The sequence below is a fragment of the Chiloscyllium punctatum genome, chromosome 23 (assembly GCF_047496795.1).
Source record: "Chiloscyllium punctatum isolate Juve2018m chromosome 23, sChiPun1.3, whole genome shotgun sequence".
Lineage (NCBI taxonomy): Eukaryota > Metazoa > Chordata > Chondrichthyes > Orectolobiformes > Hemiscylliidae > Chiloscyllium > Chiloscyllium punctatum.
In genome coordinates, this window is record NC_092761.1 from 93,246,071 (window position 1) to 93,268,500 (window position 22,430).

At 47.1% G+C, this 22,430-nt stretch overlaps 1 protein-coding gene across 8 annotated transcripts in view; it reads right to left on the reverse strand.

Moving 5' to 3' along the window:
- LOC140494275 (tubulin-specific chaperone cofactor E-like protein) overlaps positions 1 to 21,105 on the reverse strand; it is a 208,227-nt gene extending 187,122 nt beyond the window's left edge. The window contains exon 1 of one of the 8 annotated variants that reach the window (XM_072593555.1): positions 20,702 to 21,105. In XM_072593555.1, the coding sequence (XP_072449656.1) occupies positions 20,702 to 20,845 (144 nt within the window). In that variant the 5' untranslated portion in view covers positions 20,846 to 21,105. The other 7 variants (XM_072593548.1, XM_072593550.1, XM_072593553.1 and 4 more) reach the window with 7 other exon arrangements.
- Positions 21,106 to 22,430: the final 1,325 nt, after the last annotated feature.

The window sequence follows — 22,430 nt, forward strand, 5'->3', positions numbered from 1 at the left end:
AAGGAGCAGGAAAATCGACATTTCGGGCAAAAGCCCTTCATCAGGAATAGAGGCAGGAAGCCTCCAGGGTGGAGAGATAAATTGGTGGGGTGGAGGGGCGGGGGCTGGGGAGAAACACTACACTCTCGACACTGTACGATTACAGCAAGATGTCACCTATCCCTGTTCTGGAATCCTCTCATTATGAAGGCCAGCATACAATTTGCCCTCTTTACTCCCTCTTTCACCAGTGGTCTTACTTTCAGTGACCAGTGCACAAGGACACAGATCTTGTTAATATTCTGCTCTCAATTTTCAGAAAAATAAGTTTGCCTCTCTCTCTTTGCTACCAAAAAGTGGATACTCTCATTTATTGACACTGGGCAGCATGGTGACACGGTGGTTAGCACTGCTGCCTCACAGCACCAGAGACCCAGGTTCAATTCCCACCTCAGGCAACAGTCTGTGTAGAGTTTGCACATTCTCCCAGTGTTTGCGTGGGTTTCCTCCAAGTGCTCTGGTTTCTTCCCACAGTCCAAACGTGCAGGTCAGGTGAATTGGCCATGCTAAAATTGCCTGTAGTGTTAGATGTAGGGGAATGGGTCTGGGTGGGTCGTTCTTTGGAGGGTCAGTGTGGACTTGTTGGGCTGAAGGGCCTGTTTCCACACTAAGTAATCTAATCTAATTATACTACATCTTTCATGCATTTGGCAATTAACTCAGCATGTCCAAACCCCATTCAAACATTCTACAATCTCCTCACAGCTCTCCCTTCCACCCAGCTTTGTGTAAACTGAGATATTACATTTAATTCCTTCGTCCATTTAACATATAAAATGAACAGCTGGGGTCCGAGTATCGATCCGCATAAGGAATTCCATAAATTAACAACCCTGTGCGTGAAGAAATTCCTTCTTAATTCATTTCTAAATCTGCTCCATTTTGAGACTATGCCCTCTTGTCCTAGTTTCATCTGCCAGTGGAAACATCATCTCTACATCTATCCCTTCATAATTTTATGTTTCTATAAGATCCTCTCATTCTTCTAAATTCCAATTAATATAATCCCAGTCTCTCCTCATAAGCCAACCTCCTCTGCACCCCCTCCAGTGCCAGTTCATCCTTTCTCAAGTGAGACCAAAACTGCACACAATACCCAAAGTGTGACCTCACCAGCATCCTATACAGCTGCAACATAACCTCCTTGTTCTTAAACTCAATCTCTTTAGCAATGAAGGATAAAATTCCATTTGCCTTCCTAAATTACTTGTTGCACCTGGAGACCAACCTTCTATGATTCATGCACAAGGACACCCAGGTCCCTCTGCATAGCAGCATGCTGCAACTTTTTAACCATTCAACTAAATTGTCCTTTTTAGTGATACTCCTACCAAAATGGATAACTTCACATTTACTAACATTGCATTCCATCTACCAGACCTTTGCCCAATACTGATCACTGAGGCACACCACTAGATACTGATTGCAAACTAGAATGACACTCATTTATCACTACTCTTTGCTTCCTGTTATTCAATCAATCCCCTATCCATGTTAATACTTTACCTGTACCGCCACGTATCTTTATCTTATGCAGCAGCCTCCTGTGAGGCACCTTGTCGAAGGCCTTCCGGAAAACTAGGTACACCAGATCTACTGGGTCCCTGTTGTCCACCTTGCTCAAAATGCCTTCACAGAATTCCAAAAGGTTAATTAAGCATGACCTGCTCTTCATGGACCAGTGCTGCGTCTACCCTACAGGACAATTTCTATCTAAATGCCTTGTTATTTCTTCCTTGATAATAGACTCAAGCATTTTCCCCACTACTAAAGTTAAGCTAACCAGTCTATAATTCCTCATCTTTCGTCTATCGCCCTTTTTAAACAGGGGCACCACATTTGCTGTTTTCCGATCTGCTGGAACTGCCCCAGAGACCAGCAAATTCCTACTTACTTTCTTAACTATTAAGAATTTTTTGAATCCATCTCAATACACTACCTCCAATTCCACGTCCTTTAATTTTACACATCACTTACATGGGACCTTGTTGAAAACTTTATGAAAGTCCAAATTAACGACACCCGCTGAATCCCCTTATTAATTCCATCAAATCCTCAAAGAATTCCAGTAAATTTGTCAAGGATGATTTCCCTTTTGTAAACCAATGCTGACTGTATCTACATCTACCTGTGGTTTGCTAAGCACTCTGGTGTAAAACTCTTGATGACGGACTCTAGCACCCTCCCCACTACCAATATTAGATTCACTGGTGGATAATTCCCAGGTTTCTCTCTTTCTATATTTTTAAAATAGTGTCTTCAGAGTCAAAAGAATCTTGGAAGGTGACCACCAACACATCCACTATATCTTGGGACACTTCATTAAGTACTCTGGGATGCTGACTGTCAAACCCTGGGGGTTTATCAGGCTTCAATTCCAATTTCCCCTCATTTCTCTACTAATACAGATTTGCTTCATTTCCTCCATCTCACTAAGCCGTGTGCTCCCCACCATTTATGATACATGGGAGGGAGATCGGAGAGTTTTGATCAAGGTATGCAGTATTTTTGTCTTTGCTTTCAATCTACACAGATTTTAGATCTTAATATCTGACATACTTTGCAGGTCTCCTGGATCTGTAGTGAAGGCAAAGATTGAGAGCATGGAAAGATAAGTTATCAAGAGAGTTGGGGCTGGAACACACCTCTATTTCACTATGCTTTTCACTCCAACCACAATGGAAAACTGTGCATCCAACAACAGAGTACATGCATGCTATCAGGAAGAAATGAATGAGACTGAACTTTAGTGGACAGAGTTTTCATCAAGATTTGGTGCAGTCCTGCTCTGTTGGTGTTTAACGTGGCAGAGAGACCTATGAAAGCAAAAGTAGAGGGATATATTTATCATCTGGCTCCTCGGTCTTCTGATGATGTTGATTTTGGCAAGGGGTCTCCAAAATGCCCACCTTCTTCCTCAGCTAAGCATTCCCCAGCACCATAGTTGACAGGGGTCTCAGCTGAGTCTGACCCATCTCCCGTACTTCAGCCCTCACCCTCTCTTCCCACTCAAACAACTAAAAAGGTCCCCCTTGTCCTCATCTACTATTCCACTAGTATCCACATACAGAGGATCATTAGCTGCCACTTCTGCCATCACCACATCCCCCTCCCGTCAGCCTTTAGCAAAGACCCTCTGGAACACACTGGTCCACTCTTCCTTCACTTCCAACATTCCTCCTCCTCCAACACCCCCCACCCATCCACACACACCACAAAAGGCGTAACATCCATTTCCCATTTACTCCTCCTGTCTTCAATGCTCAAAGTGCTTCACCTGCACTTCACTCAACCTAGTCTATTGTATTCGCTGCTCACAACTTGATCTCCTCTACAATGGGGAAACAAAGTGTAGACTGGGTCACTGGTGTGCAGAACACCTCCACTCTGTCCACAAAAAAGATGCTGAGTTTGCAGATATCTGCCAATTCAACACCACTTTGCTCCCTGGCCAATATTTGTCTCAGGCTGCCTGTAGTGCTCCAGTGAAACTCAGCGCAAGCTGAAACATCTAATTTTCCGCTTTGAAACACTACAGCCTTCTCGACTCTATATAGAGTTCAATAATTTGAGGGATTGAGGCACCTCCGCCATGTCCCTACAATCCCCACATACAGGCCTCATTATCACATGGTCTGCTAATACACACAATCCATTGTTAGACACTAAGAGTCCCCATCAGTAGTTATTCATTCTCCAGGTTAATCATTATCCATTCCTTTGTTTGTCCAACTATTCTATCCCCACCTCGAATTTACTCCTTGCCCCCTCCTCCTACCTTGTGCATAAAAATCAACTTTATCTTAGCTACCGTCAGTTCTGAGGTTACTGGATCCAAAACATTAACTCTGATTTCTCTCCATAGATGTGCCAGACTTTGAGCTTTCCCAGCAATTACTGTTCTTGTTTCTGACTTACAGCATCCACAGTTCTTCTGGTTTTCATTTACTGGGATATATCATTCCTTACACTTAATTTTCTCTTTCCCAGCTGCGGAACTGTAGATCTACCAGAATGGACTGCATTTCTGGATAGACTTGGTCTGCAAGTTCATGGCATCATTTGTAAACGATCTGAGCAAAGACATTCTCAGTGAAAGTGAAGAGCCAGATACCCCTCTAATAATTCCAATTATCTCTGGCATTTTTGTTTTGTACAATGACTTTTGCATCAGTGATGTCCTGTGGAATGATCTGTACCCTTCAAAACAGAAGATGGTCATCACAGAGTTATGGTGCAGAAGGAGGCCATTCAGCCAACCTATCTACACTGGCTCTCTGAAGGCATTAGGATTCTGTTGTTTTCTTTTCGTCCCCTATAACTATGTTGCATCACGACGTACAAGATAGGACTTGCCATGTTTCAGCAGTTTGGTTAAAATTCCATCCTTGCAAGGTGCCCTTCCAACTGGTAAGCAACTGATAACCTTTTAAAGTTAAATTGATGCTTACAGTTAAACAGGTCATCAGTTCCTGATGAAGGGCTTTTGCCTGAAACATCAATTTTCCTGCTCTTCAGATGTTGCCTGTCCTGCTGTGCTTTTCCAGCACCACACTTGACTTTAAACTGGTCTTTGTCTAGTTCAACCGTGCAGGGAACTGGAAATCAAATGGGAGTCATCCTCTTTTAGTAATACAGCTCAGAATACTGTTCTACTAGTAGAACATATGCTTTTTGTGTGGCATAACAATTTATCTACTGATTCCAACGGGACAGCTTTGGTGCTGGAAGAACTAGGTGCCCTTTGGATCTCATTATAAATGGGGCATAGATTTCCAGTGTCATAAGTAGTTAGAATTTCTTCAAAGAGATTGATCTGTGTTTTTGTGCTGTATCAGTTTTTTGCACGACTTTTTAAGCTAAAGTCATATGAAACTCTAAGTGCTGTGTTTGGCTTGCATATCAGGTAGGGATTTTTTTAAACTTCTGGACAGATATGACCTCTGCTGAAAAATGTGTTGCTGGAAAAGCGCAGCAGGTCAGGCAGCATCCAAGGAGCAGGAGAATTGACTTTTCGGGCATAGGCCCTTCTTCAGGAATGAGGAGGGTGTGCCAAGCAGGCTCACACTCCTTCCCCCACTCTGGGCTCACCTTGATATGACCTCTGTTCAGTAGGTTTCAATTCGTTGTGGGTTCTGCCTTTGACAAATGTTCCTGTGTCAAAAATTAATCAACTCAAAAATTCCATGTTTCAACAACATCAAATTTAACATTTTCTGGAAGTCTTTGGGGATTAGCAATCATTTGAGTGTCAATATCATATGTTGGTATTTAGCATAATTTACACTAGAAACATTGAGGATGATAGACATGTTTGGAAATATGAAACTTTCTGAACTGCACTTTCACTCTGTTGTTGACAAGTGCTCAGTGTTGCCATTTAAAACATTTTAATTCATTTATGGGACTTGGGTGTCGCTGGCTGGCCAGCATTAATAGCCCATCCCTACTTGCCCTTGAAGACGGTGGTGAGCTGCCTTCTTGAATCACTGCAGTCCACTTGCTGTGAGTTGACTCACAATGCCAATAGGGAGGGAATTCCAGGATTTTGACCCAATGACCATGAAGGAACAGCGGTATATTTCCCAAGTTAGGGTGGTAAGTAGCTTGGAGAGGAACTTGAAGGTGGTGTTCCCAAGTACCTGCTACCCTTGTCCTTCCAAATGGAAGTGGTCATGGGTTTGGAAGGTGCTGTCTAAGGATCTTTGGCGAATTTCTGCAGTGCATCCTGTAGACCGTACACACTGCTCTGCATGTAAGTTTGCTTACAGCTGGAAAGTTCGTTTTCAGAATTTCGTCACTATACTGGGTCACATCATCAGTGAGCCTCTGGATGAAGCACTGGTGGCATGGCCCGCTTTCTACTTATGTGTTTAGGTTTGCTTGAATTGACAATGTCATTTCCTGTGGTGATGCCATTTCCCGTTCTTTTTCTTGGGACAGGTAAATGAGATCCAAGTCAATGTGTTTGCTGGTACAGTTCTGGTTGGAATGCCATGCTTCTAGGAATTCTCATGCATGTCTCTGTTTGGCTTGTTCCAAGATGGATGTGTTGTCCCAGTCAAAGTGGTGTCCTTCCTCAGCTGTATGTAAGGATACTAGTAAGAGTGGGTCATGTCCTAATAGCAGCATATATCAGATAAATATATAGAGAGATGATGGCATGGTACAACTAGGCAGGTTGCATTTGAGCAGGACTGGAATTTACATCCAAGGTGCTAGCTGCAATTGAAGTCAGAGACAGTTTAAATTAAAGTGGCAGGGGGTGGGAATCTATGCAGGCAGATGGATGGCAGGGTAAAATCAATGACAAATAAGAAAAGTGATAGGCAGAGAATCCAAGGGCTAGAATCAAGCAGGGCCACAGTAAACAGACCATAAATGAGCTGAACATTTGCAATAAATAAATGAAATTAATCACACAAATAGATTTAGATGGTAGTAAGGGCTGCATATAGATCAAACTGTGGTAATATTTGTGGGCGGCACGGTGGCACAGTGGTTAGCACTGCTGCCTCACAGCGCCAGAGACCCGGGTTCAATTCCCGCCTCGGGCGACTGAATGTGTGGAGTTTGCACATTCTCCCAGTGTCTGCGTGGGTTTCCTCCGGGTGCTCCGGTTTCCTCCCACGGTCCAAAAATGTGCAGGTTAGGTGAATTGGCTATGCTAAATTGCCCATAGTGTTAGCTGCAGGGTAAATGTAGGGGAATGGGTGTGGGTGGGTGCGCTTCGGCGGGTCAGTGTGGACTTGTTGGGCCGAAGGGCCTGTTTCCACGCCGTAAGTAATCTAATCTAAAAAAAAAGGAAATTGGAAGATGCAAGAAATAAACATATGGTTGTAATTATGGGGGACTTCAAATTGCATTCAATTCGGCAAATCAAACAGGAGGAATTCTTCAAGAGTACATGAGATAGTCTTATGGATCAATACTTTGAGTGACCAACTACAGAAAAAGGCCTAGACTGGCTGTTATGTTGAGGAAGGAATGTTGATAATTAGTTCTATATGGGCCCTTAGGGAAGAGTCAAGAGTGTGGTGCTGGAAAAGCTCAGCAGGTCAGGCAGCATCCAAAGAGCAGGAGAATTGACGTTTGGGCATAAGCCCTTCAAAAGGAATTCATTAGGGCTTATGCCCGAAAGAGAGATGTTCCTGCTCCTCGGATACTGCCTGACCTGCTGAGCTTTTCCAGCACCACACTCTATTCTCATCTCTAATCTTCACTTTTTCCCTTATGGAAGGGTGACCACAATAGGACATTTTTTTCATTATGACGGAGAGTGGCACAGTTGTTTGAGATTAGGGTCTTGAACCTAAATAAAGAAATTGACGGGACGAAGCACAAACTAGCCATAATAAATTGAGCATCATTATTTGAACGGATGACAGTAGACAGTTATTTATTTTTATGCTGCTCTGAAATGAAGTAGAAGTGCTTAGACCATGACTAACAAGGGAACTTGGGGATAGAATTAAAATCCAAGGAAGACACATGGAAATTAGCCAGAAAAGCAACAGATGAGGACAGGAAACAAATTAGATTCCAGCAAAGGAAGACAATAGAGAATGAGTGTAAGCTTGCAGTGAACAAACCCCTATAGGTGTGTCAAGGAAAAAAAAAGATTGGTAGTCATGAGATGTACAGCACGGAAACAGACCCTTCAGTCCATCACGCCCATACCGACCAGATATCCCAACCCAATCTAGTCCCACCTGCCAGCACCTGGCCCATATATCTCCAAACCCTTCCAATTCATATACCCATCCAAATGTCTCTTAAATGTTGCAATTGTACTAGCCTCCACTACTTCCCCAGGCAGCTCATTCCATACTCGTACCAGACTCTGCGTGAAAAAGTTGCCCCTTAGGTCTCTTTTATATCTTTCCCCCTCACCCTAAACCTATGCCCTCTAGATCTGGACTCTCCCACCCCAGGGAAAAGACTTTGTCTATTTATCCTATCTATGCCCCTCAAGATGAATATACGTCTCCTCGTCAGAAACCGGGGTATCTATAAAGAAGAACAAACAAGCCAACTAAATACGTTAGTACACCTTCACAAAGGAAGGCACAAATAACATCCCCAAAGTAAAAAAAGGGGGAACCACAGGAGCTAATGGGAAGGAGGAACCAAAATAAATTAGTATTAAGAAAGTGGTATTGGGGAAACTAATGAGATTAAAGGCAGATAAATCCCCAGGGCCTGTTAGCCTTCATCCCAGGGTACTTAAGTGGCCATAGAAACAGCAGATATGTTAATGGTAATTTTCTAAAATTTTATAGACTCTGGAACAGTTCCTATGAATTGGAGGATAGCTAATGTAACCCCACTATTTAGGAGAGGCAGAGAGATAATAGTTAATTATAGACTGGATTACCTTGACACCAGTAGTGGGAAAGTGCTACAGTCCACTATAAAAGATGCAAAAGCAGAACATTTGAAGATAGTGACAAGATCAGCCAGAGTTGGCGTGAATTTACAGAGGAGAATTCATGCTCGACAAATGTGCTAGAAACTTTTGAGGATGTACCCGAGAGTAGATAAGTGGGATGCAGTGAACATGATTTACTTGGGCTTTCAGCAAGGCCCCATGTTAAGAGATTGTCATGCAAAATTGAAGTGCATGGGATTGGAGAGCATGTTCTAAAATAGATTGAGAACTGGTACCAGACAGGAAACAGTAAGATTAAAAGGATATTTTTCTGAGTGGTAGGCAACGATTTATGGAGTTCCACAGGGATCAGTGCTTGGACCCCAACAATTCACTATATATTAATTATTTAGATGAAGAAACTGTATAAATTCCCCAGATCTGCAGATGACACAAAGCTGAGTGGAAAGATATGCTGTAAGAATAGAGCAAAGCTTCAATGTAATTTGGTCAGTGGGCAAACGTGGCAAATGCAATATAATGTGGATAAAAGTGAGGGGAGGTTAGCCACTGTTAGCAAAAACAGGAAGACGGATTATTTTCTGAATCTGAATAGATTGGGACAAGTGAAGGTGCAGTGAGACTTAGGTGTCCTCCTGTATCACTCTTTGAAAGCAAACATGTAGGTACAGCAGGTGGTAAAGAAAACAAATGGTATGTTGGCCTTCATAGTGAGAGGATTAGAATACAGGAGCAGGAATGACTTGCTGAAAGTATGCAGGATCTTAGTGAGACCACACCTGGAACAGTGTGCACAGTTTGGATCTCTATCTGAGCCAAGATGTTCTGGCAATTAGGAAACCTTCTTTGCAGCTCCTCAGACTGTTTCCTGGGATGGTAGAACTGATGCACTGGAGAGACCAGATTGGTTAGGGCTACATTTACTGGAGTTTAAAATAAACAAGGGGGGAAATCTCAGAAACCCAGAAAATTCTTACAAGATTTGACAGAGGAGATGCAAGAATGATGACCTTAAATGACCAGGGAGTCCAGAAACCGGTTACAATCCTATATGGAAGCCTTTTAGGACAGAGACGAGAAGTTTCTTCATCCCAGAGAGCCTGTGAAATTCTCTGTCATAGAAAACTGTTGAGTACAGAACATTGAAGATTTTAAAAAAGCCACACATATAGTTCTTTGGACTAATGGGATCAAAAGATACAGGGAAAAAGCGAGAAGACTACGGAGTTTGGATGACCAATGATCATAATGAATGGTATAGCAGACTTGGAGGTCTGAATTACTGACACCTGCTCATGTGTTTCGGTAATAAATTAGAATAATTTTGTGCCAATGCTCATACCTTGTGGTGATGCTTGCCTCGGAAGTACTAAAATTATGGTCTTCATTCAAGCCAAAAAGAAAATCAAGCCGCCATTGTGCCTTAGCTTATCTGCCTCACAACGAGCAAGGCACACTGGCCACAAATCTCTGTTCATTACAACTTTTTTAAAAATTCACATGGGATATAGTTATATATTTCTAAGTCAGGCTGGTGAGTGGCTTCAGGTCACAGAGTCAGAGCTGGACAGCATAGAAACAGACCGTTTGGTCCAAACTGTCCATGCTGACCAAATAACCTAAATTAATTTAGTCTCATTTGCCAGCATTTGGCCCACATCCCTCTGAACCCTTCCTATTCATACACTAATCCAGATGTCTTTTAAATGTTGTAATTGTAACAGCCTCCACCACGTCCTCTGCAGCTCATTCCATGCATGCACCAACCTCTGCGGGAAACGCTGCTGCTTAGGTCCCATTTTAATCTTTACCCTCTCACTTTGAACCCATATCCTCAAGTTTTGAACTACCCTACCCTGGGTATTTACAGTCTCCATGCCACTCATGATTTTATAAACCTTTATAAAGTCATGCCTTAGCTGATGATGCTCCAGGGAAAATAGCCCCACCCTATCAGCCTTTGCCTGTCGCTCAAACCCTCCAACGCTGGCAACATCCTTGTAAATCTTTTCTGAACTTTCAAGTTTCACAACATGCTTCCTATAACAGGGAGACCAGAACTCCACACAATATTCCAAAAGTGGCCTCAGCAATGTCCTGTATAGCCAGATAATGACCTCCCAACTCTTATACGCAAAGCACTGACTAATAAAGTGTACCAACCATCTTCTTCACTATCCTCTCTACCTATGATTCCACTTTCAAGGAACTATAACCTGCACTCCAAGATGTCTACGTCCTGCCCTGATTTGCCTTTCCAAAATGCAGCACCTCACATTTCCCTAAATTAAAACTCCATCTGCCACTCCTCGACCCATTGGGCCATTTGATCAAGACCTATTGGTACTCTGAGATAACCACCTTCACTGTCCACTACACCTCCAATTTTGGTGCCATCTGCAAACTTCCTAACCATACATGGTGTCCCCCTGTTTCCCTTGTCCTTCTAGATGGAACTGGTCATGGGTTTAGAAGATGCTTAAATTTTGCAATGCACCTTATAGATAGTACACTGCTGCTGAGTGGCAGTAATGCAGTGAGTGGATGTTTGCCAACATAGTACCAGGCAAAAGGGGAATACACCAACAGTTCAGGCAGCATCCAACGAGCAGCGAAATCGACGTTTCGGGCAAAAGCCCTTCATCAGGAATAAAGGCAGTGAGCCTGAAGCGTGGAGAGATAAGCTAGAGGAGGGTGGGGGTGGGGAAGAGAGTAGCATAGAGTACAATGGGTGAGTGGGGGAGGAGAAGAAGGTGATAGGTCAAGGAGGAGAGGGTGGAGTGGATAGGTGGAAAAGAAGATAGGCAGGTCGGACAAGTCCGGACAAGTCAAGGAGACAGTTACTGAGCTAGAAGTTTGAAACTAGGATGAGGTGGGGGAAGGGGAAATGAGGAAGCTGAAGTCCACATTGATGCCCTGGGGTTTAAGTGTTCCGAGGCGGAAGATGAGGCGTTCTTCCTCCAGGCGTCTGGTGGTGAGAGAGCGACGGTGAAGGAGGCCCAGGACCTCCATGTCCTCGGCAGAGTGGGAGGGGGAGTTGAAATGTTGGGCCACGGGACGGTTTGGTTGATTGGTGCGGGTGTCTCGGAGATGTTCCCTAAAGCGCTCTGCTAGGAGGCGCCCAGTCTCCCCAATGTAGAGGAGACCACATCAGGAGCAACGGATACAATAAATGATATTGGTGGATGTGCAGGTGAAACTTTGATGGATGTGGAAGGCTCCTTTAGGGCCTTGGATAGAGGTGAGGGAGGAGGTGTGGGCACAGGTTTTACAGTTCCTGCGGTGGCAGGGGAAAGTGCCAGAATGGGAGGGTGGGTCGTAGGGGGGTGTGGACCTGACCAGGTAGTCACGGAGGGAATGGTCTTTGCGGAAGGCGGAAAGGGGTGGGGAGGGAAATATATCGCTGGTGGTGGGGTCTTTTTGGAGGTGGCGGAAATGTCGGTGGACGTAGTTACGCCGGAGAACAGAGGTAGCTGGGTAACAATTAGAGGTGGGAAGGGGAAGAAGCAGGCAGTGCAGGGTTCCCCTGTGGTCGTTCCCCTAAAAAATAAGTATACAGCTTTGGAAACTGTTGGGGGGGGACAGCCTTGCAGGTGTAAGCTGCAGTGAAGGGGTCTGTGGCTCTGAGACTCAGAAGGAAAAGGGGGAGAGGAGGAGAGCGCTAGTTATAGGGGACTCTCTAGTTAGAGGGACGGACAGGCGGTTCTGTGGACATGGGCGAGACTCTCGGATGGTTTGTTGCCTCCTGGGTGCTAGGGTCCGAGACGTCTCGGACTGTGTCTTCAGAATCCTTAAGGGGGAGGGTGTGCAGCCAGAAGTCGTGGTACATATTGGCACCAACGACATAGGTAGGAAGAGGGGTGGAGAGGTAATTCAAGAGCTCAAGGAGTTAGGCTGGAAGCTAAAAGCTAGGACAGACAGAGTCGTCATCTCTGGGTTGTTGCCGGTGCCACGTGACAGTGAGGCAAAGAATAGGGAGAGAGTGCAGTTGAACACGTGGCTGCAAGGATGGTGTAGGAGGGAGGGCTTCAGATATTTGGACAATTGGACTGCATTCTGGGGAAGGTGGGACCTGTATAAACAGGACGGGTTGCACCTGAACCAGAAGGGCACCAATATCCTGGGGGGTAGGTTTGCTAGCACTCTTCGGGGGGGTTTAAACTAATTTGGCAGGGGGATGGGATCCGGACTTGTAGTCCAGCAAGTAAGCTAGCTGTGTGTCAGGATGCCCAAGACTGTAGGGAGGCTGTGGAGAAGGTAGCACTGACAGGGACTACTTGCGGACACAGAGATGGGCTCAAGTGCGTATACTTCAACGCAAGGAGGATCAGAAATAAGGTGGGTGAACTTAAGGCGTGGATCGGTACCTGGGACTACGATGTTGTGGCCATCACGGAAACGTGGATAGATGAGGGACAGGAATGGTTGTTGGAGGTTCCTGGTTACAGATGTTTCAGTAAGATTAGGGAGGGTGGTAAAAAAGGAGGGGGGGTGGCATTGCTAATTAGAAATGGTATAACGGCTGCAGAAAGGAAGTTTGAGGGGGATCTGCCTCTGGAGGTAGTATGGGCTGAAGTCAGAAATAGGAAAGGTGCAGTCACCTTGTTGGGTGTTTATTATAGGCCCCCCAATAGCAGCAGAGATGTGGAGAAACAGATTGGGAAACAGATTTTGGAAAGGTGCAGAAGCCACAGGGTCGTAGTCATGGGCGACTTCAACTTCCCAAATATTGATTGGAAGCTCTTTAGATCAAGTAGATTGGATGGGGCGGTGTTTGTGCAGTGTGTCCAGGAAGCTTTTCTAACGCAGTATGTAGAGTGTCCAACCAGAGGGGAGGCCATATTGGTTTTGGTACTCGGTAATGAACCGGGACAAGTGGTGGGCTTGTTAGTGGGTGAACATTTTGGTGATGGTGACCACAATTCTGTGACTTTCACCTTGGTTATGGAGAGAGATAGATGCGCACAACAAGGAAGATTTTACAATTGGGGGAAGGGAAATTACGATGCTGTAAGACAGGATTTGAGGAGCATACATTGGGAGCATAGGCTGTCAGGGAAGGATGTGGTGGAAATGTGGAACTTTTTCAAGGAGCAGATACGACGTGTCCTTGATATGTATGTACCGATCAGGCAGGAAAGAAATGGTCGTGTGAGGGAGCCTTGGTTGACGAGGGAGGTTGAATGTCTAGTAAAGAGGAAAAAGGAGGCTTACATAAGGTTGAGGAAACAGGGTTCAGACAGAGCAGCGGAGGGATACAGGATAGCCAGAAGGGACCTGAAGAAAGGGATTAGGAGAGCTAAGAGAGGGCATGAAAAATCCTTGGCGGATAGGATCAAGGATAACCCCAAGGCATTTTATGGGTATGTGAGAAACCTGAGAATGACGAGAACGAGGGTAGGTCCGATCAAGGACAGTAGTGGGAGACTGTGTATTGAGTCGGAAGAGATAGGAGAGGTCTTGAACAAGTACTTCTCTTCAGTATTTACGAACGAGAGGGACCGTATTGTTGAAGAGGAGAGTGTGGAACGGACTGTTAAGCTAGAAGAGATACCTGTTAGGAAGGAAGATGTGTTGGACATTTTGAACAACTTGAGGATAGACAAGTCCCCCGGGCCTGACGGGATATATCCTAGGATTATGTGGGAAGCAAGAGAGGAAATTGCAGTACCGTTGGCATTGATCTTCTCGTCTTCACTGGCAACGGGGGTGGTACCAGGGGACTGGAGAGTAGCGAATGTTGTGCCCCTGTTCAAAAAAGGGAATAGGGATAACCCCGGGAATTACAGGCCAGTTAGTCTTACTTCTGTGGTAGGCAAAGTAATGGAAAGGGTACTGAGGGATAGGATTTACGAGTATCTGGAAAGACACTGCTTGATTAGGGACAGCCAGCACGGATTTGTGAAGGGTAGGTCTTGCCTTACAAGTCTTGCTGAATTCTTCGAGGAGGTGACCAAGCATGTGGATGAGGGTAGAGCAGTGGATGTAGTGTACATTGATTTTAGTAAGGCATTTGATAAGGTTCCCCATGGTAGGCTTATGCGGAAAGTCAGGAGGCATGGGATAGAGGGAAATTTGGCCAATTGGATAGAAAACTGGCTAACCGGTCGAAGGCAGAGAGTGGTGGTAGATGGTAAATATTCAGCCTGGAGCCCAGTTACAAGTGGAGTTCCGCAGGGTTCAGTTCTGGATCCTCTGCTGTTTGTAATTTTTATTAATGACTTAGATGAGGGAGTCGAAGGGTGGGTCAGTAAATTTGCAGATGATACAAAGATAGGTGGAGTTGTGGACAGTGAGGAGGGCTGTTGTCGGATGCAGAGGGACTTAGATATGATGCAGTGCTGGGCTGAGGAGTGGCAGATGGAGTTCAACCCTGCCAAGTGTGAGGTTGTCCATTTCGGAAGAACAAATAAGAATGCGGAATACAGGGTTAATGGTAGGCTTCTTAGTCAGGTGGAGGAACAGAGGGATCTTGGGGTCTATGTTCATATATCTTTGAAGGTTGCCACTCAGGTGGATAGAGTTTGTAAGAAGGCCTATGGAGTATTATCGTTCATTAGCAGAAGATTGAATTCAAGAGTCGTGAAGTGATGTTGCAGCTGTACAGGACTTTGGTTAGGCCACAGTTGGAGTACTGTGTGCAGTTCTGGTCACCTCACTTTAGGAAAGATGTGGAAGCTTTGGAGAGGGTGCAGAGAAGATTTACCAGGATGTTGCCTGGAATGGAGAGTAGGTCGTACGAGGATAGGTTGAGAGTTCTCGGCCTTTTCTCGTTGGAACGGCGAAGGATGAGGGGTGACTTGATAGAGGTTTATAAGATAATCAGGGGAATAGATAGAGTAGATAGTCAGAAACTTTTTCCCCGGGTACAACAGAGTGTTACAAGGGGACATAAATTTAAGGTGAAGGGTGGAAGGTATAGGGGAGATGTCAGGGGTGGGTTCTTTACCCAGAGAGTGGTGGGGGCATGGAATGCGCTGCCCGTGGGAGTGGTAGAGTCAGAATCATTGGCGACCTTTAAGAGGCATTTGGATAGGTACATGGATGGGTGCTTAATCTAGGTTAGAAGTTCGGCACAACATCGTGGGCCGAAGGGCCTGTTCTGTGCTGTATTGTTCTATGATTTGGTTGATGCGAAGGTTTGTAGGGTGGAAGGTGAGCACCAGGGGCGTTCTGTCCTTGTTACGGTTGGAGGGGTGGGGTCTGAGGGCGGAGGTGTGGGATGTGGACGAGATGCGTTGGAGGGCATCTTTAACCACGTGGGAAGGGAAATTGCGGTCTCTAAAGAAGGAGGCCATCTGGTGTGTCCTATGGTGGAACTGGTCCTCCTGGGAGCAGATACGGCGGAGGCGGAGAAATTGGGAATACGGGATGGCATTTTTGCAAGAGATAGGGTGGGAAGAGGTGTAATCCAGGTAGCTATGGGAGTCGGTGGGTTTGTAAAAAATGTCAGTGTCAAGTCGGTCGTCACGAATGGAGATGGAGAGGTCCAGGAAGGGGAGCGAGGTGTCATAGATAGTCCAGGTAAATTTAAGGTTTGGGTGGAATGTGTTGGTGAAGTTGATGAATTGCTCAACCTCCTCGCGGGAGCACAAGGTGGCGCCAATGCAGTCATCAATGTTGCGGAGGAAGAGGTGGGGAGTGGTGCCGGTGTAATTACGGAAGATCAACTGTTCTACATAGCCAACAAAGAGACAGGCATAGCTGGGGTCCATACGTGTGCCCATGGCTACCCCTTTGGTCTAGAGGAAGTGGGAGGATTCAAAGGAGAAATTGTTAAGGGTGAGGACCAGTTCGGCCAAACGAATGAGAGTGTCAGTGGAAGGGTACTGTTGGGGACGTCTGGAGAGGAAAAAAACGGAGGGCTTGGAGGCCCTGGTCATGGCGAATGGAGTCTGGCGCACTGACCTCTACACCGCTGAAGCCAAACGCCAACTCGAGAACACCTCTTCCGACTGCTCCCTAGACCATGACCCCACCCCCCCCATCACCAAACCATCATCTCCCAGACCATACAGAACCTCATCACGTCAGGAGATCTCCCACCCACAGCTTCCAACCTCATAGTCCGGGAACCCTGCACTGCCCGGTTCTACCTCCTTCCCAAGATTCACAAGCCTGACCACCCTGGCCGACCCATTGTCTCAGCATGCTCCTGCCCCACTGAACTCATCTCTACCTACCTTGATACTGTCCTATCCCCCCTAGTCCAGGAACTCCCCACATACGTTCGAGACACCACCTACGCCCTCCACCTCCTCCAAGACTTCCATTTCCCCGGCCCCCAAGGCCTTATCTTTACCATGGATATCCAATCCCTCTACACCTCCATTCGCCATGACCAGGGCCTCCAAGCCCTCCGTTTTTTCCTCTCCAGACGTCCCCAACAGTACCCTTCCACTGACACACTCATTCGTTTGGCCGAACTGGTCCTCACCCTTAACAATTTCTCCTTTGAATCCTCCCACTTCCTCCAGACCAAAGGGGTAGCCATGGGCACACGTATGGGCCCCAGCTATGCCTGTCTCTTTGTTGGCTATGTAGAACAGTTGATCTTCTGTAATTACACCGGCACTACTCCCCACCTCTTCCTCCGCTACACTGATGACTGCATTGGTGCCACATCGTGCTCCCGCGAGGAGGTTGAGCAATTCATCAACTTCACCAACACATTCCACCCTGACCTTAAATTTACCTGGACTATCTCTGACACCTCGCTCCCCTTCCTGGACCTCTCCATCTCCATTAGTGACGACCGACTTGACACTGACATTTTTTACAAACCCACCGACTCCCATAGCTACCTGGATTACACCTCTTCCCACCCTATCTCTTGCAAAAATGCCATCCCGTATTCCCAATTTCTCCGCCTCCACCGTATCTGCTCCCAGGAGGACCAGTTCCACCATAGGACACACCAGATGGCCTCCTTCTTTAGAGACCGCAATTTCCCTTCCCACGTGGTTAAAGATGCCATCCAACGCATCTCGTCCACATCCCGCAATTCCGCCCTCAGACCCCAGCCCTCCAACCGTAACAAGGACTGAACGCCGCTGGTGCTCACCTCCCACCCTACAAACCTTCGCATCAACCAAATCATCCACCGACATTTCCGCCACCTCCAAAAAGACCCCACCACCAGGGATATATTTCCCTCCCCACCCCTTTCCGCCTTCCGCAAAGACCGTTCCCTCCGTGACTATCTGGTCAGGTCCACACCCCCCTACGACCCACCCTCCCATTCTGGCACTTTCCCCTGCCACCGCAGGAACTGTAAAACCTGTGCCCACACCTCCTCCCTCACCTCTATCCAAGGCCCTAAAGGAGCCTTCCACATCCAAAGTTTCACCTGCACATCCACCAATATCATTTATTGTATCCGTTGCTCCTGATGTGGTCTCCTCTACATTGGGGAGACTGGGCGCCTCCTAGCAGAGCGCTTTAGGGAACATCTCCGAGACACCCGCACCAATCAACCAAACCGTCCCGTGGCCCAACATTTCAACTCCCCCTCCCACTCTGCCGAGGACATGGAGGTCCTGGGCCTCCTTCACCGCCGCTCTCTCACCACCAGACGCCTGGAGGAAGAACGCCTCATCTTCCGCCTCGGAACACTTAAACCCCAGGGCATCAATGTGGACTTCAGCTTCCTCATTTCCCCTTCCCCCACCTCATCCTAGTTTCAAACTTCCAGCTCAGTAACTGTCTCCTTGACTTGTCCGGACTTGTCCGACCTGCCTATCTTCTTTTCCACCTATCCACTCCACCCTCTCCTCCTCGACCTATCACCTTCATCTCCTCCCCCACTCACCCATTGTACTCTATGCTACTCTCTCCCCACCCCCACCCTCCTCTAGCGTATCTCTCCACGCTTCAGGCTCACTGCCTTTATTCCTGATGAAGGGCTTTTGCCCGAAACGTCGATTTCGCTGCTCATTGGATGCTGCCTGAACTGCTGTGCTCTTCCAGCACCACTAATCCAGTATTTGGTTTTCAGCATCTGCAGTCATTGTTTTTACCTTGTTGAATACACCAACACACTTCTGACGTATGCCTTGTAGATGGTGACTGGGCTTTGGAGAGTCAGAAAGTGCGTTACTCACTGTAGTATTCCAAGCCTCTGACCTGCTCTTGCTGCCACTGCATTTATGTAGAGTGTCCTGTTAAGTTACTGATCAATGGTAACCCCTAGGATTGTGACAGTGAGGGAATCAGTGAAGGAGTATCAGTGAATGACGAGGGTGATTGTTAGATTTTATCTTACTGGAAGTGGTCATTGCCTGGCATTTGTATGGCTAAAATATTTCTAGCCATGTATCAGCCCAAACCCAGATCTGAATATTGTCCAGATCTTGCTGCACTGAATGAACATCTTGCCTTTTGGAACATAATTCAAGAACACTGTAATAGGAACACAGAAATGGTTGATATGTATGGTTTCAGAAGGCATTGACTTGCCAGGCATGAGCCTTCTCAAGCTTGGAGACAAACATATAGAGGAAAGACCTGTATTCAAACACTTTATATAACTTGCCATTCCACCCCTTCCCTAATTCTCAGACTTTCTCACTCCAATACTTATTAGGCTATAAACCCTTAGGGCTCAACACTGAGTTCTCCAATTTCAAATACCCTCCTTTCCATTACCCAACTCCCTTCCCAGTACCTCCCCCCTCCCTTCCATTCCTCTCATGGACCTTTCTAGCCACCAACCAGATTCATTCCTCCCATTTACCAACCAGGTCATACCCTCTACCTGTGTTCACCTCTCCCTACCTCACCACCCTGCTCATCCCACTGCTCCGCCATTCCCTTTATCTGCAGCTCCTTCTTACACTCCCCCTCACCCGAAACATTGACTTCTCCAACTCTGATGCTGCCTGCCTTGCTGTGTTCTTCCAGCCTCCTGCTTGTCCACCTTGGATTCCAGCATCTGCAGTTTATTTTGGCTCTGCTAGAAACTAGGGCTGTCTCTCCCACCAAGCCCAATTTTCCAAACAGCACAGACAACCACTTCATGCTGGTTTCCCATTACAGAGATACCATGACTCACTCCTTACGGCCACAGTGGTCCCTGACCACACTCCAAATTCTCTAGTTCCACCATAATGGGCATTCAGGGAAATATAACTTATTGTGCTTCAATTGAACAAGGGCTGCCCTCTTAACAAGACATTCGATAGCTATCTTGATATCAAATACCAAGGTAAGTATGCTCAACACTAGGTCCACCATCCACCCCCATCCCCTCACACCAGGCTCACGCACTCTATCCAGGTTCATACCGAGTCCACTTCCACTCCACCCCTCAAACTGGCCCACATTCCCCCTCTCCCACACCCCAGATACCAGGTCTAGTCTGCCACTTCTCCAGATACCTGAAGAACAGATTCCACCCCACCACTGGCTCTACCCCCCACGGTTTTCCATCTCTCTGCAGTCACACTCAAACACCCCCTCCCAGACCCCAAACCAGTTCCACTATACCTTCGCCTCGCCTCACCTCCACTACCCCCGGGTTCAGACTGAGGTGTGCCCCTTCAAGACCCTGTTCTCACCGCCTTGTTTGTTTTACCCATAGGGAGTGGACAGTATCAGGCCCTGAATCAAGAGTCTGGTGCTGAATGAATTCCTGAGGAAGGGCTTATGCCTGAAACGTCGATTCTCCTGCTCCTGGGATGCTGCCTGACCTGCTGGGCTTTTCCATCACCACACGGTCCACTCTGATCCCCAGCATCTGCACTCCTCACTTCCTCCTAATGTCAGGCCCTGGACACCGCGGACTCTCCCGCCTCGGGCCCCGGACTCACCCGCTCTCTGTCCCGCCTCGGGCCCCGGACTCACCCGCCTCAGGCCCCGGACTCACCCGCTCTCTGTCCCGCCTCGGGCCCCGGACTCACCCGCTCTCTGTCCCGCCTCGGGCCCCGGACTCACCCGCTCTCTGTCCCGCCTCGGGCCCCGGACTCACCCGCTCTCTGTCCCGCCTCGGGCCCCGGACTCACCCGCTCTCTGTCCCGCCTCGGGCCCCGGACTCACCCGCTCTCTGTCCCGCCTCGGGCCCCGGACTCACCCGCTCTCTGTCCCGGACTCACCCGCTCTCTGTCCCGGACTCACCCGCTCTCTGTCCCGGACTCACCCGCTCTCTGTCCCGGACTCACCCGCTCTCTGTCCCGGACTCACCCGCTCTCTGTCCCGGACTCACCCGCTCTCTGTCCCGCCTCGGGCCCCGGACTCACCCGCTCTCTGTCCCGCCTCGGGCCCCGGACTCACCCGCTCTCTGTCCCGCCTCAGGCCCCGGTTGTTTTGCTGCGGGCGAGGGGAGAACACGCCGGAGTGGGATGACGTCACAACGTCTCTGGCCGACACGTACTTTGCATCAACGGCGACCTCACGTGACCGGCCCCACGTCACCATAGCAACCCAGGCCTGGGCATCCAGCTGCGCCCAGCCTCACCATTCAACCGGGTCGGAATTGGTAACTCGCCGCTGAGACCCTGCGCTCGCTCTGTGAGGGACCACAGTGTCCCCGTTGGCTGTGATCACAATAGGCCGCGTCTTCAAAGAGTTGGCCTTGTAATGAGTTCTTAAAAGCTGCACCCAACCACAACTGATTGCTGCCCAGTTATATTGGCCAGTGTTTGCCGACATCAGACCACCGAGACTCTGCCAGGTTCACGGATGCAGTACTGGAGACAGAAGGAAAAGAAATAGAAGGCATGTTGCCACAGGAAGAGGGCTGGACGCAGGAGACTTTAAAAATTAGTGACAACATATAATCGGGAATGATTGGAGATGCCGGTGTTGGACTGGGGTGTACAAAGTTAAAAATCACACAGCAGCAGGTTATAGAGATCTGCTAGGGCGCAGGTCGATTTTCAACGACTTAATACATGGCCAAGATCAGTGAATACGTTGGTGAGGCCTCTTATGATCGCCCTATTGTAGGAAGGAAATTATTAAACTGTAGAGAGTTCAGAAAAGATTAACCAGGATGTTGCTGGGAATAGAGGGTTTGAGTTATAAAAACAGGCTGGGTGAGCTGGGATGTTTTTCACTGGAGTTTAGGAGATTGAGGGGTGACCTTATAGAGGTTTACCACATCCTGAGGGTCATAGATAAGGTGAACAGCAAAGGACTTTCCCCTAAAGTGGGGGAGTCCAAAATTAGGGGGCATATTTTTAAGGCGAGAGGAGTAAGATTTATAAAGGACGTGATTGGTGATTTTTCTTTTACACAGAGAGTAGTTAGTATGTGGAATGAACTGCCAGATGAAGTGGTGGATACAGGTACAGTTACAATGTTTGAAAGATATTGGTGTTCAATGAAACATCAAACCCATTACTCACCTGGGTGAAATCGCTGGCTCTAGAGTTAATATACCAAAGTCAGAAGTAATACAACACCAGGTGATAGTCCAACAGATTTATTTGAAATCACCTCTTTGCCCACCCCAGTCCAACATTGCCACTTCCATATCATTGCTAATATAGCAGATTATTGATTCAGAACCACAGGCTAATGTTCTGGGACATAGGTTAAAATCATGGATCTTATTCTTATGTTTTCAAATATCCAAGATCCTGACCAACCACTGCATACATGGAGGGAAGAAATTAACCTCATAGCAGTGATGAGGAAACACCATCCTATTCATAGGCACCAGCTCAGATACTGGCATTGCTCTGTCTTAGACCTTGGAAAAGAGTTGATATCTGCACATAGTGAGTCACTGGCCACAAAGCCATCCCACCTTCCCAGAGTCCCCTTAAGAAGTAAGATTGTAAGATTTGGGAGCAGACGTAGGGCATTCAGCTCATTGAGTCTGCTCAATCATTCAATTAGATAATGGCTGATCTGATAATCCTGAACTCCACTTTCACTTTGTGATTTACTCACAAGGACTCCCACATACCTCTATGCTGTAGCTTTCTGCAATCTTGCTGAATTTAAATAATATTCAGCTCGTGCATTTTTGTGGCTAAAGCGCTTAGCCTCACAT